The sequence below is a fragment of the Mixophyes fleayi genome, chromosome 6 (genome assembly GCF_038048845.1).
Source record: "Mixophyes fleayi isolate aMixFle1 chromosome 6, aMixFle1.hap1, whole genome shotgun sequence".
Lineage (NCBI taxonomy): Eukaryota > Metazoa > Chordata > Amphibia > Anura > Limnodynastidae > Mixophyes > Mixophyes fleayi.
In genome coordinates this window covers 131087966-131106453 of record NC_134407.1, presented here as the reverse complement: position 1 = coordinate 131106453, position 18488 = coordinate 131087966, and the positions used below count along the sequence as shown (strand labels likewise).

The following is an 18488-nucleotide window of genomic DNA, read 5'->3' as shown; positions in this document are numbered from 1 at the left end:
AATCAGACAAAAGGATTTAACATAAGTATAAAAATCCTGCTTTCTTATGAACCTTCCATAAAAAAGTAGGATGCAAATATCTTGAACCGGAAAACTCAGGTAATGAATGTACCATGTAACAACAGGTGGTTGGCCGACATAGTTGCTCAGCCAAGGCTCTATACCTTGTAACCCAAGATGAGCTTACTATGTAAACCTGTCGAATGACAGCAGTACTCCATCTACCAGTCTTTTGCTCTGAAACATGCCAACCTTTCTTGCAGGCATCATAAAGGACCAAAAGATCGGTCTTCCAAATCTCATTATCTAGAGTGCTCTTGACATAGATCTTTTAGAACTCTTACAACATCCAATAAGTGAAAGGATCCTTTCTCCTCCCAGACTGATTACGGCACAGAGCCGGAATCACAATAGCCTAATATAAGTGGAATTTTTACACCAATTTAGGCTAAAAAGAAAACTAGTGCAAAGAACTATAAAATGCTCATGAAAGACATACTCACTTCTTCCCACCACTACTCCTTAACCTTCTCATCTCATGTAGCTTGTCATTTGTATCCAATTTTACTGTTTAATAGGTTTACTCCCTTATTTAGTTGAATTAATGACCTTCCCCTTCCCTCATCCTTGTCTACTTGTATGTCTCCACATAATCCTGTAATGGAACGTTTTCTGTATTTACTAAAATTCCATTGTGTATTTATTATATTTGTTTGCATGCTACTTTTCAATTTTTGTATAGTGTTCCTTTGCCTTTAAAAACCAATAAAACAGATTTTGTTAAAAAAAAAAAAAAGAAGAAAGAACTATGGAGATCAAGGCAGAGCCCCCAGTTTAGACAGCCTTTGTGCTGTGGAGATAGCCAATAGGAACACAATTTTTCCCATAAGATCTCAACATGATCCAGCGCATTGAAAGCAGGATGATGTAAAGCCGCCAAAACCAGATTCAAATGTCAAGTTGCAATAGAAGGATTGTGTCACAAACACGCTCCCAGCTGCCATGACTTTAGGGGTGTTCTGCTGTATGAGGTGACACGATTCCAGTACGCAGTCTCTCTCTACCTATCACACAGGTTATAGACCTACTGAATCGTCCCCAAACAGCGCTCACACCTCACACACTTCAGGTTTGCCACCACCTATTGAATACGGGCAATAGGACCCCAATATACTGTCCCACACTGGCACACAGGGCTTCTAGCTGCTCACAGACTAGCAAGACCCACACCAGCAAACAAAAGGTTAACTCTTCACACCTCCAGACTGTTACACAAATGTAAATGCAAGCACACACAGCTTGTTAATCAAATGTATCAACAAATCACACACTGGCATTCAAAGGGTTAACTTGGTTGAGCTATTTCTCCTTAACAGGCGAATGTATTCGTTAGAGTATCAAGGACGCAACATATTAAATTATAGATTTAATATACAAAAGTACAGGGCATACAGATATAAAAAAATAATTAATAAACAATTAATAGATTGAGATAACATACACAAGCAAAACAGTTTAAAATAAAAAGGATTAGATTCAGAGTGCCACTTACATGAATGGCATACTCTGTGCCATGGGAAATTGGCAAGGAAGATGGACAGCTTATCAATGTGAATTGATTTCCCAAAAAGTCTGACAATTTTTGTAATTGGTCTCATTTTTTAAACACACTTCAACACCTGTTCCCGCCCCCAGGTGTTGTGTTTGTGATACTTTTTTCAATCACCATTTGCATATTTCCTATTTTACTACCCAATTCTACTAGGTGACCTAACTTTTCTGTAGAGCGTCACACAGACCCAATTTCATTATTAATAAATCTCTTATGAATTTGTCCATCTTTTGATGATGGAATTATGACAATGTGACATACCTTTTCCAAAGATATTTGATTATAACTGTTCCCGGATACCATCAGTACCTTTCATTCACAACCCTGGTGTGATTTCTGCTCCTTGGTATGCAGTGGCACCCAGATTTCCCAAAATTTGAACTATGAAGACATTTTCCTTTGAAGCTCATATTTCTATATATCTTTATAGGCAGTCTTCAAATGCTATCTTTGTCTACAACGAACTCACCTAGGCATATGGCTCTGTCATATACATTTAGTGGTTCATTGTGTTTACACTACCTATTGAAAGGAGGTCAATTAGGAAGTGAAATACATGATCAAAACAATGGATATCTGTGATCTGCATATCTTAAGCAGGTCTCCTCAACCTAATTACCTCCTACTGGGCTAACTGCTTCCTTTGTATAAAAAAACATTTCATCAAACATTTATCCGAGTTGAAAATCAGGTTCGTTTAGGTATCAATGCAATGTTTTATTTTGGCCCTGACATTCAATATTCTATTTCATCATATTAGATTTATGCTCTCATGATGACGGATTGTATGGCAACTGCCCTACATAACTCCCTGCAAAAAGAACTGCCCTTCCTACAAATGAAATCTTCCTCTCTAAGAATACCAGACATCCTCACCTTTAAAAGATTAAGGAGCAAATTTATCAAGCTGCAGGTTTGAAAAAGCGGAGATGTTGCCTATTGCAACAAATCAGATTCTAGCTGTCATTTTGAAGAATTTACTAAATAAATGATAACTAGAATATGATTGATTGCTATAGGCAATATTTCCATTTTTTTTTAAAACCTGCAGCTGGATAAATTTACCCCATAGACTTAAATCATTATCTATTCTCTTCTGCAAAACCAGAAATAACCAATCTACTGAAGGACTTGGCTAGAGACTTCTATCAGAGATATATAGGTTTTCCAGACCCTTTGTAAATTCTTCCCTGAAACCATCTATCTTGTCATCCTAAAAGTGATCTCCAATGCTGGCCTACTGACATTATTAAAGTGTCTGATTACAACAACCTTCTTAACCAGTCCAGTGCTATCAGCATAACCTGTAGCTTTTCCCATTCCACCTTTTGAGAAAGCGTGGAAGTATTTCTACTAGAGGGAACAGAATCTGGCTTTCAGTTGTCTATCCCTGGAAGAACACCGCAAACATTGCTGGAACATTATATTCCTGTTGGTTTGCCCTAATAACAATAGACCTCTTGATACCTCTCTGATGGTTAATGAATGTCAAAAAGACCCTTGTTAATGCCATCTACTCTATTCTCCCAAAAGAGCGATAGCCATCTGAGGTGATAACCTAAGGCCCTTTTGGCTTCCCTCAGTGCCTGTCATTTCACCTAGTCTATGAGAAAACCGAAAAAACAGGAGACTGTAGTGGAACATGCCCACTCTTAAGGCTGGTGTAAGGATATTGCCACTAAGCCATATCCTCCCCCCCAGGACAGAAGATATAGGGTATGGAATCTGCATTAGACTTGGAACCAAGGTGCCAGCCTGGTCCATGCTTCTCATAATAAAAACCTCCAATTGAGGAAAAGTGTGAAAGCAAACCAACTGTTTGCTCTTCTCTCTAAATCGCGTATTGTCAGGCATTTGACATCATGCAATCCTGGATGTGTAATGCCTGTCTCATGGCTCGCATTACCTCCTCTGCATCTTGTTGTTTAGTGGGATTCTCATCACAAGACAAGGAATTCTCAAAATTGGAATACTCCTCCACTTTGACCTCTTCTTACAGGAGCATTCAGAGACTAATTCTCCCCAAGACTGAACCACAGAAGGTATCAGGCACGTCCGAGTTTAGTGAAAAGCTTATACTAGCATCCTCCTAAAGAACAGGAACCGTGCGCTGACCTAGTCAGGTCGTATGCCCAGACCAGTCTGTCTGGAGAGAGCACTATAGAGCCAGACCAGACACAGAAGGGTCCAGGTGCTGACTGTGACTTTCTGCACTCCCCTCTCCCAGCTGACAGGAGAAACTCACCTTCTGCCGCTCCTCTGGCATGTGGTCCGGCAGCCCTTAGTGTATGCAGCATGGGGTCCTCCCTCGGGAGTGGGTGGCGGCTCCTCAGCCCACTTCTGACACCCTGTAGCCTCTCAGGCTATCAGGGTGCCAATCTTTGTAATAAATTAAAGAATAATTAAAATAAATAATAGAGGGGGATGAGTTAAAACATCTTGCAGATTATTTAAAGTGGATGAAAGAGAAATATAAAAGTTAGCAAAATGGTTCTTATGAGTGTTTGGCAGACAAACCGTTGAAATTAAACCAGAATCTCCTCTGTATTTCGTTTAAGAATCAACATCCATCTCAGGCATCTTCTGGTTGTGATTTGTAGTTGTTACAGCCTCAACAAATGAAACTATAATAGACGATTCTCAACTAGAACATTTAAAAAGTGCATTGTTGTGACAGTTATTAATTTAGTCCAATATTTTACATTAAGATCAATTGTAATCATAGATATCTAGATAAAACTTCCCATTCTTTGCAAAAGCGTTGGTTTGCATTAATAAAGAAAACTTTAACAAAATACATCTTAGATTAAAATTAATATATTTCAGTTTTTCATGCTGCACCAATTAAAACAAGTTTAGTTCTTTTTAAGATTTTAGTGAATGATAATTGTTATATTAATTTGTATTGTCACTTGATATGATTGGAAATTAATTTGCTTTCAGTTTGTTTCAAGAAGTTCAGTAATGTTACTGTTCATTATTATTCTATTGTCGTCACCGTGCACCCCTGTCATATTATCAGTTCTTCTGATCATGTTAGAGATTGTCGCTCTAGATCGCTGAGCACTGCTAAATGGCTGGTGATGCAAATTTACATAAGATCTGCACACATGACAGCCACTGTCTATTGAAACCTCCAATTAGTACATTATTTTGACTGTTTTTCTTATAAGTGCACCATTTTTCTTTATAAGCAACTCTGATCAAACATTTATTTGAATTTGTGATCAATGTCTCTAAATATATCTAATATATAAAAGAGAAAATTTGTCCTTCTGTCTGTCTTTCTATACAAATCCACATTTTTCAAGCGAAGATCATGAAATTTTGCATACGAGTGTATTAAAACATGACGGAGGCAAGTAAAAAAATTTAAAATTGAAATTCATTACGGGGTGGGGGTGGCGAGGGGGGTAACACCTAAAAATCATCGAAAACGACCATAACTCTGGAATGTCTGGAACAATTTACACCAAACCTGGTACACATATGACTTACAGTCTGACAACAAATATTGTGGGGGCAAGACACCCCTAGCACTCCTAAGGGTGGGGGTGGCGAGGGGGGTAACACCTAAAAATCATCGAAAACGACCATAACTCTGGAATGTCTGGAACAATCTACACAAAACCTGGTACACATATGACTTACAGTCTGACAACAAATATTGTGGGGGCAAGACACCCCTAGCACTCCTAAGGGTGGGGGTGGCGAGGTGGGTAACACCTAAAAATCATCGAAAACGACCATAACTCTGAAATGTCTGGAACAATTTACACCAAACCTGGTACACATATGACGTACAGTCTGACAACAAATATTGTGGGGGCAAGACACCCCTAACACTCCTAAGGGTGGGGGTGGCGAGGGGGGTAACACCTAAAAATCATCGAAAACGACCATAACTTTGGAATGTCTGGAACAATTTACACCAAACCTGATACACATATGACTTACAGTCTGACAACAAATATTGTGGGGGCAAGACACCCCTAGCACTCCTAAGGGTGGGGGTGGCGAGGGGGGTAACACCTAAAAATCATTGAAAACGACCATAACTCTAGAATGTCTGAAACAATGTCTTGGAAGAAGTTCCAAAAAAAAGGAGAAATATATTTTTTCTGGATGCACCCGGAAGAACAGGTAAGACGTTTCTCATCAAGTTGTTACTTGCTAAAATTTGAGTACATTCCAAAATAGCTATTGCTGTCGCCTCTTCTGGAATTGCTGCAACTTTGCTCCCTGGTGGAAGAACAGCACATTCAGCTTTCAAGTTACCGCTTAATCTGGCCCGAAGTGAAACTCCCGTCTGCAATATCACTAAACGAACAGAAAAAGCTCAGATTCTGCAGCAATGTCAGGTCATTGTATGGCATCAATGCACCATGTCACACAAACATGCTTTACAGGCCCTCAATCAAACACTTCAATTTTTAAGAGCCAATAATTTACTAATGGGTGGAGTCACTGTTGTATTGGCTAGAGATTTTCGACAAACAATGCAGATGTATTGTATAAGCGTCTACAATTTCCAGTTCGTTTAGCTTTTGCCATGTCTATCAATAAGGCCCAAGGACAATCTTTACATCTAGCTGGATTTAACTTGGAATCACCTTGCTTTTCTCATGGACAATTTTACGTTGTGTGCTCAAGAGTTGGATCACCAAGAAATTTGTATGTATTTGCCCCAAATGAAGAAACGAGAAATATAGTTTATCAAGCTGTTTTGAAGTAATTGTTTATCGGTTCGTTCCATCATATACAGTTCAAATACAGTTTGACATTTTCACTTTTCACCTTCTACTGGTCCAATTTTAACATGATATTTACATGTATGTTTAATATTTAGATTGATTTTTGTAAATAAACATTCTTTAAATCCCGGGCAACGCCGGGTATTCTGCTAGTATATATATATATATATATATATATATATATATATATATATATACACACACACACACACACATATAAATAGATCGATGGTAATAATTACTGAATAAATGTATGTTGACAGAAAATAAGAAAATACAATGTAAAATGGTTCATACTCTTTATACATTATCCTACACACACATGCACACACACACACACACACACACACACACACACACTATACTTAGTTCATTGAAGTTCAGTTCACTTGTGTACATTTAAAGGGCCCGATTTATGGTGGGTACAGAGCACAGAGCTTAGTAGTTTCAATTGTATTCAAACCTCAAGATGCATTTCTATCTGAATCGGGGTGTAAGTAGGTTTTACCTAAAGTTCCGGTTCTACTTATGTAGACAGACTGCAGTATGTGCAATATAACGCCACATCAGAATGCATAAGAAAAAATTATATTATAAAATAAATTACCATTTATATATAAATAAATAATATATATACATATAAAATATATATTATAAGAGCTTTTTTTTACATTAAATACATAAATCATGATGCTTTTAATACATACTGTACATACAATGTGTTCTTATAGTCTATCTTACTTGCATACAAATGTTCTGTGTTAGCTATTGGCACACGTAGTTTTTAAAATTAAGACTATGGCGTATCAGTCGGCACTTACACCTACGCTGTAGCTGGGGCAAATGATACGGCTGAAACCAAGTGTAGGTCCGAGAATCCCAGGACTTGAATCAGCTGCATCTGTGTCGGAATGCCCTCAGCTATGCAAATGGACATACGTCCGAACATGAACCAGGCCCAAACCTGTCTGTGACAGGTCCCACAATTGGTTTATGTATTTCCAAAAAGAGATTCATCTTGAAGATCAAACACCATTGAAAGGAAATATGAGTAAGGTTTAATATGAAATACCAATCGGGAAGGATATAAGATGATTTCAAATACTTGTAATACCCATCAGAAGACTGTCAAGTCCAAAATACTGAAATTGAGAGAATGAGGCACAACTGTGAATATGTCTAAACAGTCCAGCCAACAAAACTATTTAGGAAACTTGTTAAGGAGGCCACCAAATAGTCTATGGCAACTCTCACAGAATTAATCTTCTAAAGCAGAAATGGGAGAAACTGTCCAGGGACACCAATAGGACGGGGCACAAGTCTGCACTTAATGGAAACGTGACAAAAAGAAAACCATTATTGAAGGAAACTCACTTGAAATCTCACAGAGACTAACAGAAACCAGGTGGAAGACCTTCTTAACAAGGAAGATTCTATGGTCAGAAGGTCTGATCAACACCAAGAATAAACTTTCTGACCTCAATGTTAGGCACTATGCTTCGCACAAGTCTAATATTGGGCATCATCTCAAGAACACTATCTCTATCATGAACCATGGTTGTGAGAACATAATGCTATGGGGATGCTTCCCTGCTTCAGAGAAATGAAGAATGGATGAAAATTGCAGTGACCAGATGTACAAAGCTAATTTCCTTATGTAATCAAGTATTCTCTATTTTATCAAGAAAAAGTTTTACCATTGTTCTTTTTTATTTTGAGCAAAGCATTACTTCAGAACAATTTTGTTGTTTTTGTGTTAAATTTTATACTTTTTTTCTTCAAGTTTCCATTAGCAAGAAAGTTTTCATTTTTTACGGTCTCTTTGGCAGCCATTGCGTCTGGGTACTAAACATTCATCATAGCTTATAAAATTAAGGTAGGGAATAGGATAATAATAAATTAACGTGTCAAGTGGTGGATTGTTTTCCAGAGTTGTTACTATGGAAACTGCTACCACCCTTCTTCCCCCCCCTCCAGATTTACAGCTTCTCGGCTAGAACTGGGTGGCTCTCAAGGTGACAATATTGTGATAACTTCACTGGAGCTTTGGAAAACTCCCTGCATGAGCCAAGTAACATAACCAAAAAACAAACCTTCTCGGAACGACGTATTAACACCACATTAAACAAGGGAAGAGAAGAAAAGAAATGGCTTGACTTTGTTAGCTAAAATCGTAATTGAATTTGTGAGCCAGGGTGACAGCTCAAACACGTTCCAGTCTTTTACACTCCCACATATTTTGTTTGACAATGTTTTCTGGCTGAACCAATAATATGGAAACATGAAACAAAGTCATTTAATATTACATATGTATGTTTACCAACCAGATATTCCCTTTCACCAGCTTAAGTTTACTTACACTGACGGAAGCTAATCTATGGTTGCTACGGGATACTGCTACATGTGCAATGATATTAAATATAGTATTTGCATAGTGATGGTAATTAAAGTCCATATTTCTAGTTTTCATTCTTCTCAAATTTAAGTTTTTTATTTTTGAAGTGTGTTTGGCTAGGGTCTGTGCACCTCTGTGTACTATATGGATGTCCCTAGTTAAATGGGCCGGGACAGAACAATATGTAGCTAGATCATAGGAACACTCACAGCAGCACAGATTATTTCAGTGAATGAGTGTGCTAATCTTGTAGGAGGCATTGAGTTATTCACACATGTGGTTATGTTAGTGAGGATAGTGCTGCAGATGACAGGGCAGTATTATTATGCGAGCAGGGAAATATAAGTAACAGGGAGAGTTGGATATTTGAAGGAACAGGGTCCCCCAACTGTACAGAGAAGTCATGTGAGCATCCTGGTGTCAGGAAAGCATGGTATAAAATGCACCTCTGTATGAAACATAGTTTGTACATACATTTTTTGTATTCTACCACATCTGGTAGAAATCAGAACAATGATCTGATCTCTATTAGATAACCCCAGTCAGGAAAAAGGCTCATAGTTGTGCCCAATGGGGAATAAGGGGTGATCCTGAGCCCTGATGAACCAATGTGGATGCAGTAGACCGAAGTAATTATAAGTTTATCCATTAATACCAGTGTATCTCTTTCTTGTCTTAAATATGGAGAAAGCTGACTAAGAACTCAACTTTGTATATTTACGCTGACAAGGAGCAAACTAGTCAATCTTCCATCACAACTCCTACGCAGAAGCTTGCTGAAACGTTTATTCAGATAAGATGGTTACAGTAAAGGAAAGCACAACATTCTAATGTGTAGCCAGATTGTTACATGTGTCATGTCACTTTACAGGTAAGAGATTTGCCTCACTCCTGCAGATGTCAGTCTCAGTCATTCATTTATACCTCTATTTGGGTTACTGAGAAATGCAAGAGTTAAGCTCAACAATTTGAGCCTCCTGTTCTCTGTAAGTGATCAGGAACATCTGACTTGAAACGCTCTGATTGACACAGTCAGAGGGCAGGAGCTGTTTCTGGGATATACGTTACACTCAAATTTTTATGGAAAAAAATTATGTAGTAGCTGTCAGGATTTGCATATGATCGCTTTTGTCCTTTTCTCAGTCTGGTACGTTCATGTGCATCTTGCTACAGAGTTCTGATTCATCTTGGTCGCATTCTTGACATCTGGGGTCGATCAGCTGATCAGTTACTGTTGGAGGTGAGGCACTGCCTATTCCAACTGGGGGTATCTCTGATGCAGGTCCTCACCTGCCAAGATATACACTGATAGTGTTTTGTACACTAGTCCTGGGCCTGTACCTTCCACTCCAGTTGGTTCCTATTCCTGGCATGAATCTCTGCTATTACTGGTTCCCTTATTTTCTGCTGCACTGTGTATCTGCATATCCCTGTTTCTTGTTCGGCACAGTGTTACTGATGTGCTTCAGCCATTGTCCTGTGTATAATTATTGCCAGTTCAGTACTGTGACTGTCATTATTCCCTATCTGCTTCAGAGTCTCAATAAACCATCTTTAACCGTAGCACCATCTCATTCTTTCCGCCAGTGTATTCCTAACAGTAGCTCCTCTTACAGTACAGCTGTAGGGACAAAATTGTGATGTTCATAATTTCTATGCATTATGTCTGTCTCTAGCACACGCTGATCACAGGATCAGAAACCCCAAATATGATGTGTGAAAAACTGCAGGAAATTGTTCCTGGAAGATTATTTCATAAACGCATACTTGCCAACCTTTTTTAACTTCTTTCCAGGACATCACAGGCAGGGGGGCATGGTTGGAGGGCGGGGCGCGGTGAATTGCGTCATTTTGACAGCAAGATGCCGTTTGCGGGATATTTGACTGCTCTCCTGGGAGTCCGGGAGACCTACCCAAATTTCGGGAGCCTCCTGGACATGGCAAGTATGCATAAACGGTCATGGGTGAGTTAAGGATCTATGCATATCAGGCTTCCTATGTGAAATTGATGAATCCTGCAGGCTGCCATCTGAAACATGGTAGAGTGACCTCAAAAACATTGTCTCATTTACATAGTGTTGGATATCATGTCTATTTTAACACTACCCATCACTCAAAGGGTGGCAAGAAGAGCCCTAGTGCTATTCAGCAGTTGGTTGGTTGGTTTGCACTAGGGGATAGGGCCTACATGTTTTTGCGGGCCTAATTGCCAAGAGAATTCTGCCCTGTGCTGATCAGACTGGCTTCACATTATGACAGAGGGATCCCAAGCTGTGAGTCTCCCTGTTATAGTGTGACCAGCCCAGTGTGAAGCAGGTTACTGCTTTTGCAGCAGAACCGAATAATTGTGTCCCTGCTTTAGTAGTAACCAATTCACGCTGTAGCACCATTGCTGGTTATGTATTTTAGGGGTGATACATGTTATTTCCTCCCTTTTTATTTAATTGATCTTTTTTTAAACAGTAAAGATATGTGCTGCTGTCATCAGCACCAGCACATATTTTAACAGAAAGGCTAAGGGCTCTATAAATACGTTTCCTAAGAGGAGTATCTGAAAATGCCTCCAAGTCCTACATGTCCACATCTCCAAGGGGAGTGCTACACTTATGTGCTGTAATCTACTTATCTGCCTATCCAGGAGGAACAGGGGCCACAACTTAATTTACTTAAAACATAAACCTGTATGCACTTTACTAAGCATAAAAAATGAGAGAATTACAGTCACTGTTAACTTATTTCCTTGAAGTACTCCATGGCAGCCATTACAATGGGATATACCAAAGCAGTATAAATGAACATGTTGGACTTAAGAACAACATTGTAGTGCATAATTTAAACTTTTATTGAACAAGTTGTTGGTGAAATATTTCTCCCAAACTACACGTCAGCAGCAGATGAAGCGTACAATAGATAATGTCTGGTAAAGGTGTGCAGAGATGACCATCCAGCTGCTTTGCAGATGTTGTTCGCTAAGGTCTGAGCAATTGTTGAATGTGCCTTTAACACTTCAAGCACTTCACTCCAGTTCCCTTTGTAGACCAGTGCAATAACATCTTTGATCCATCTTGTGAAAGCCGGTTTTCATGGAGCACACCCTTTGTGGGAACCTCCAAGAAGAATAAAAAATTGGTCTGCCTTCCCGAAACTGCTTGTTCAAGAAAGATGAGCAGATATTGCTCTAACCAAATCTAGAGTATTTAACTGTTTTTCCTTCTTATTAGTTGTTTGTAAACAGAGAGGTGGTAATATTATCTCTTGCTTAATATCTGAAGAAGAAACAACTTTAGGTAAATAAGCATCATTAGTTCTTAACACTACTTTGTCTTCATATATGTTTAAGAAAGGTTCTTTACACTACAAGGTATGTAGATCTCCTACTCAACAAGCAGACGTAATTGCAACTAGAAACAATACTTTAATGGTGAGCCATTTCAGATTATCTTTCTAAGGTTCAAATGGATCTAAAACAATGTTAAGATCCCAATGTGCCACAAAAGCAGTGGCGGATCCAGGGGGGGATAAACACAATCAGAGCAGCCGGGCAGCACACTCTCCCTGCCTGTCTCTGCCAAACGTACCTGCACACAGTGTGCAGCCGCAGGCAGCCTTAACAATCAAAAAGGGGGCGGGGACTAAATCGCCCTCCGTACAATACAATTCTAGATTCGCCCCTGCAGTAAAGACCTAAGGGTATATTTACTAAACTGCGGGTTTGAAAAGCAACCAATGAGATTCTAGCTATCATTTATTTAGTACATTACAAAACAACAGATAGAATCTAATTGATTGTTATAGGCAACATCTCCACTTTTTCAAACCCGCAGTTTAGTAAATATACCCCCTAATCTTTTTACTGCTCAAAAAAAAAAAAAAAATACGTTTCTAAGACACCAACTTGGCTTCAAGAAGAATACTGCATATATCTGGACCTTGAGTGTAAAGAGAACAGAACACTTAACAAAACCATCTGCTTTTCCAAAATAGCTGGGGTGCTGGCAGACATGGGATTCTCTATTTTCTTTTTAAACCACACAACAAATATTTTCCAGATTCTATAATGAATGATAGAAGAATTAATCTTCACTGCTTGAACCAGTATATTAACAACTTAATTTACGACACCCCTATATTTTAAAAGAGACTGCTTAATCTTCATGCTATCAAACTGAGGGAGTCTGGATTTGGGCGAAGAACTGGTCCTTGGTGTAGATGATCTGACTTGCATGGTAGAGGCAAAGGTAGCTCTTGAAGCATTCTCCAAGCTACTGCAAATCATGGACAGTGAGGACAAAATGGGATGATTGCTGCCATTGTCTCTTTCTTGATTTTCCTCAGAATGTGATCAATGATGTGAAAGGAGGGAACACATATTCTGTTTACTCTGTGGTCCCTGTGACGGGAATAAATCTGGAACACCTTGGAATTCTGGGCTGTTGTCATTAGATCTATATGGGGAAAACCACATTTCTAAACTAGCAGGTAAACGACTTATTCTTGTAAGGCCCATTCTCCTAGATAGATCTGACACCCGCTGAGGTAATCTGCTATGACATAGTCTTTACCTGCTACAGGAAGAGCCAAAAGAGATTTCAGATTGTTTTCTGCCCATGACATTAGAGATGTCACCTCTGAGTTCATTGTCTTGCTCTTGGTGCCTCCTTACTTGTTTATGAAAGTAACTATTTTTCTGATGAACAGCTGAAAGTACTGAATTACATGCCAAACTGCTCTCATTTCTATAACATTTGCTTGGAGATGTTTTTCCTTTTTTAGCCATGTGCCTTGTATTATTCCTGTGTGCAGATGAACTCCACAATCTGTGGAACTTCAATCTGTAAGTACTATCCACTCTGATTTTGAAAATTCATCCCTTGATTTCTTAATCTTGGATGCTGCCATCAGCTGAGCATCCTTGAAAGACTGACCACCAGGTCATAATTTGTGATCCTTGAAAGATGACCATAACGTCTAAAGAATGTAGGCTGTGATCCCACTTGGCAAGTAGATATAATTGAAGATCTCGCATATGTCATCTTGCCCATTGAAGAATGTCTATAGTGGAAGAAAACATCGCTAATAGGCAGAAACAAGTCCTTTCTGAAACCCGTCTGAGACTAGACCTGATGTGACAAGCCTTTCCTGTTTCAGGCATACATTGTCTTTGACAGTATCTGAACTCCCAGGAATGGAGTTGTTGAGAGGGCTGAAAATGACTATTTCTTATGTTAATTAGCCATCAATATTGCTGTAGAAAAAGGATCACCTGACAGGTCATACTTTGGGCAACGTATTCTGATTTTGCTATGACCAGGGTGTCATCTAGGTATGTCCTAAGGGTTATGCCACACTTTCTGAGAAGGTCCTTGGAGATGTGAAAAGGCCAAATAGAAGGCAGGTGAACTGGAAGTGACAATCCTGGACAAAGAATCTTATAAACTGTATTGTAATAGGAATGTGGAAATAAGCGTCCTGGAAATCTTTTGAGGATACAATATCCCCCTCTCCTATTGCTTTGATACTGGAGTTGACAGACTCCATTTGGAAATGTCTTACGGGCACAAATTAATTGAGAATCCAGAACGGTTCTGAAACCTCCTGATTATTTTTTAACTAAGGACAGTTTTGAATAAAACCCTTTGCCTTTCTGATTTGCAGTAACAGGAACAATGACCTCTGCAAGTTCTGAATGCTTTCTTTTAAAGTCTTTAACTCCAGAAAAGAAGATGGAGTTGGGACATGATTAATTTGCTCTCTTGGGGCAAATAAGAAAATTCTATACTCTATCCCTTGCTGACCACACCTTGTACCCAATGATCCTGAGTGGTGAGCTTCCAGACCTCTGCAAAGTATGCAATTCTGCCCCAACAGGAACAAACAGAAGTAAGACTCAAAGCAAGTCATTATTATTATCATTATTATCATTTATTTGTTAGGCGCCACAAGGTTTCCGCAGCGCCGCACACAGTACAAACAGTAGACCATACAGGGTGACATAGTACAGAACAATAAACGCAAAGTACCAATACTTCAGAAACTTCGGGCAGACATATGGAGTAAAGACGGAGCAGAAGAACAGGTATGGAGACAGGAGGGGAGAGGGGCCCTGCTCATACGAGCTTGCATCCTAAGGGAGGGTGAACAACGAAAGGCACAAAAGGGAGCCATCAAAGTAAGGGGGAGAGAAAAGAGGGGCCAGGGGAGAGAGGGGAGAACAAGTGCAGGAGGTTAGGGGTTAAGTGGATGGTTAGTAGGCTTTGAGAAGCAGGTGAGTTTTAAGTGCCTGTTTAAAGGAGCACAGACTGGGAGAGAGACGGATAGAGTGAGGGAGGTTATTCCAGTGCAGGGGGCTGCTCGGGAGAAGTCTTGGATTCTGGAGTGGGAAGAGGTAATCAGAGTGGAGGACAAGCGACGATCATTGGCTGAGCGCAGGAAGCGGGCAGGAGTGTAAATTGACAAACAAAGTCAATGACAACAAAGTCATTGTGTTCTTTGTTGTCCCGGTCTGCCTCTTTTCGCTCTAAAGGGGTGAAAGAACTGTCCAGGAGTGTTGTCAAACTGCCTGGAATATGGTTTCCCGGGTCCTAAGTATGAGCTTCCATAAACTGCTGTCTGGAACAAAAATAAGAAAAACTTCTTGCTCTTCTATCCTGAGGCAGATGATTAGACCTACCGTCAGCGGTTTTCTGTACCCTAGAATCCAGTTTTTCACCAAAAAGAAAAGTACCTTCAACCAGAAACATAGCCAGACATTTTTTTTAAATCTGCAGCCCACAGACGTATCCAAAGAGCCCTTCTTGCCACTACTGCTAAAGTCATGTTTCTAGAAGAGAATCCAGTGAGGCTTCACATATGAAGCCAATGCTTCTCTGCATAATTTCTACACATATTAGTAGATATTATAAATGATTTAGAGACTAAGGTTACCGCTATTCCTGATTTAAGTGCAATGCCTGATGAAATATGTAACCTTTGAAACCATTCTCCATTTTCCTATCCATAGGATCTTTCATCTAATAAAATAGTGGTTCTTGATGACAGTCTTGCTATATCTGAATCAATTTTAGGCACCAGACTCCATTTAGAGACATCCTCATCTGTAAAAGGTTACATACAGTTTAGTCTTTTCATTTTATTTTGATGTTTATCTAACAATTGCCATTCCTTGCACACTGATCCTATAACGCTTCATGAGTATGAAAAACCCTGGTTATTGTATGATGGAGAGAGAGAGCATCTTGGGGACAACAGGGATAGATGTTTCATCCATACCCATTGACTTGTTTGACTTTATTTATTTTAAACAACTTCTTTAATCCCTCCTGAATTACTATCAGACATAGACTCTAACTCTACTAGAGAGCTAACAGATCCATAGGTAGACGGACAGGACCATATACTCCATATCTTCATTAATTTGGGTTCTACCCCTTTTTGTCCTTTGTTCTTGAGTCAAAGTTTTCTGCATTGACCTTATCATCTAGGAAAAAAAAATGTTTAAATTGATCTGGAGGCTGAGAATCCTCCACTTTCTTAGGACATACCATACACAAAACTCCTATACAGTCATTTGGTAATATATTAACAAACGCTCCACACTCCCAGTTATTAACTCTGCAGGATTTATTACCCTGCACAGGTTCCACATAGGTACTGTTAAAAAAACAGAAAAAGATAAACTAACTGACTGAAAATACTAATAGAAATTTATAAAATACCCCCACTAGGGGCATACCTAGTGGTAACCTTCAGCTTTTGGGGGCTTGGGCTCCAGATCCATCTATGCAGTTGAAGGCCTCCCGTTACTTTATACCAGCCTCAGAGCAGTTGTAGGTTGAAGTCTGTAGCTCAATATTCATGTGCAGTACGTAGTCACATCTGAGCAACAACTCAGGCAGACTTTTAACACTGACTTGGCAGTAATGACATATATGCAACCCCAGCTCCTGGCGTAGTACGCATGTGTCTGTGCTTGTTTGGGCTATGCTGTGTGCATGCATCCGTTCTGGTCAGAAATGCGTAATCTGCATGCGCCCACTGGTCACTATATTGTCGGGAACACTACTCGAACCGCATCAATGTGAGCTGGCATGATCTCCTTGTCTCTCAACTCTGCAACCACAGCGGGTAGAAGGTGCGTCAGGGTTGTACTGAGGCAGAGGGAGCTCCCGAGTACCCATTTTCTGAACCTATTTCCACAATGAAAGTGGCATGTAAAGACATCTGCTCCTGCACAGGTCCCACTGCTTCTACCCAAGAGTAGTCAGGAAGTGTCCCAGGAAAAGAAGACCTGCATGAAAAAAGGTAAGCCCACATACTTCACATAAAATATCAAACAACTACACTACTACTTACTCAGCTGAGACAGGAAAAAAAGACACTAGCATGGTGGAGGAGCCACCTTATATACCCCCCAGGTGTTTCTTTTTTCCTGTCTACACTCATCTGAGTAGGGTGATAATCCTTTGTAAGGGTGCCATGGAGTAGGTAAAGGAAAAATGGATTTTTGTAGCCATCAAATATTCAGCTCCAATCAGGCCCTACATTTGCATTGCATGTTTAATGTAATTTACATGAATAATCAGATATCCATTTCATTTTATGAATGGAATTCTATTTTATTCATATCAGAACACTCAGCCCTACATATGCACAGTTCCAAAGTTAAGTCACACAGATATGATTACAAAAGGCGCTGGCTGTCTAGTATAATGCGACTCAAAGTGTAACAATACAATAATTTCTGGAACAGCCAGCAAGAGGTAAATAGGTAATAGAGTGAATTGTATATAATTGTAAATGTATATATTAGTGAATTGGAAATGTGAATCTATGGTGACAGTTGCAGTTTTATGGAATTACAAACTATTTCAGGTACCTGACAGGGAATGGGCAGTGCACATGAAGACTCACACTCACAGACAAACTCCTACAATTACTTGAGGGCTCATGGACTCACTTTTCTTTGTAAATACTTTCTTGCGCCGCCCCAGAGGCGTCATCTTGTAGCTGACGGTGTCACAGTTGCATTCCTCACTGTTGGTGGTATAGTAATTGCTCATAAGATTAGGGGATTTCTTCTTGCTGTTGGGGGCCACAGACAGACTCGCCATTCCCTTGCATTTGTGTAGTCGCAGCTTTCCGGTCGTGTCCTCCACACACTGCCATTTCTAGGGTAGAGTAAATATGACATATTGGGGCAATTTAGTAATATGACATGCATATGATAGCCAGACTTTCTCTATAAAGGTTCCCAAAGGCTGGCCCAATATGTATAGCCCTCATATCACCCTCTGAACAATAGCTTGTCACACCAACAAATAATCCACAAGTCAAGCTTTCCAAACCTTGTGTTCTTCAGGCACTTGGGGGGATCCTCTCTCACAAGAGGGATGAACTAGGTATTAGGTTATAAAAACGATATTTGTCCAACATTAATCAGATTAACATAATATACAGTAGTCTCAATTTAAGATAATGTTTTATAAACCTTGGGCCTGATTCATTAAGGATCTTAAATTAAGAAGTTTCTTATTTAATTCTCCTGGACAAAACCATGTTACAATGCAAGGGGTGCAAATTAATTTTCTGTTTTGCACACAAGTTAAATACTGACTGTTTTTTCAGTTAGCACACAAATATCAACTTTAAATTTCAGTGCACAAATAAGCTATGAAGTATTTGTGTGCTACATGAAAAAAAACATGGTTTTGTCCAGGAGACTTAAATA

At 39.4% G+C, this 18488-nt stretch overlaps 1 protein-coding gene across 3 annotated transcripts in view; it reads right to left on the bottom strand.

Annotated features, from left to right (window-relative positions):
• SULF2 (sulfatase 2) overlaps positions 1-18488 on the bottom strand; it is a 298832-nt gene that overhangs the window by 22017 nt on the left and 258327 nt on the right. For all 3 annotated transcript variants that reach the window (XM_075176428.1, XM_075176429.1, XM_075176431.1), the window contains one exon: positions 17718-17928. In XM_075176428.1, the coding sequence (XP_075032529.1) occupies positions 17718-17928 (211 nt within the window). The remainder of the gene's footprint in view (positions 1-17717; positions 17929-18488) is intronic.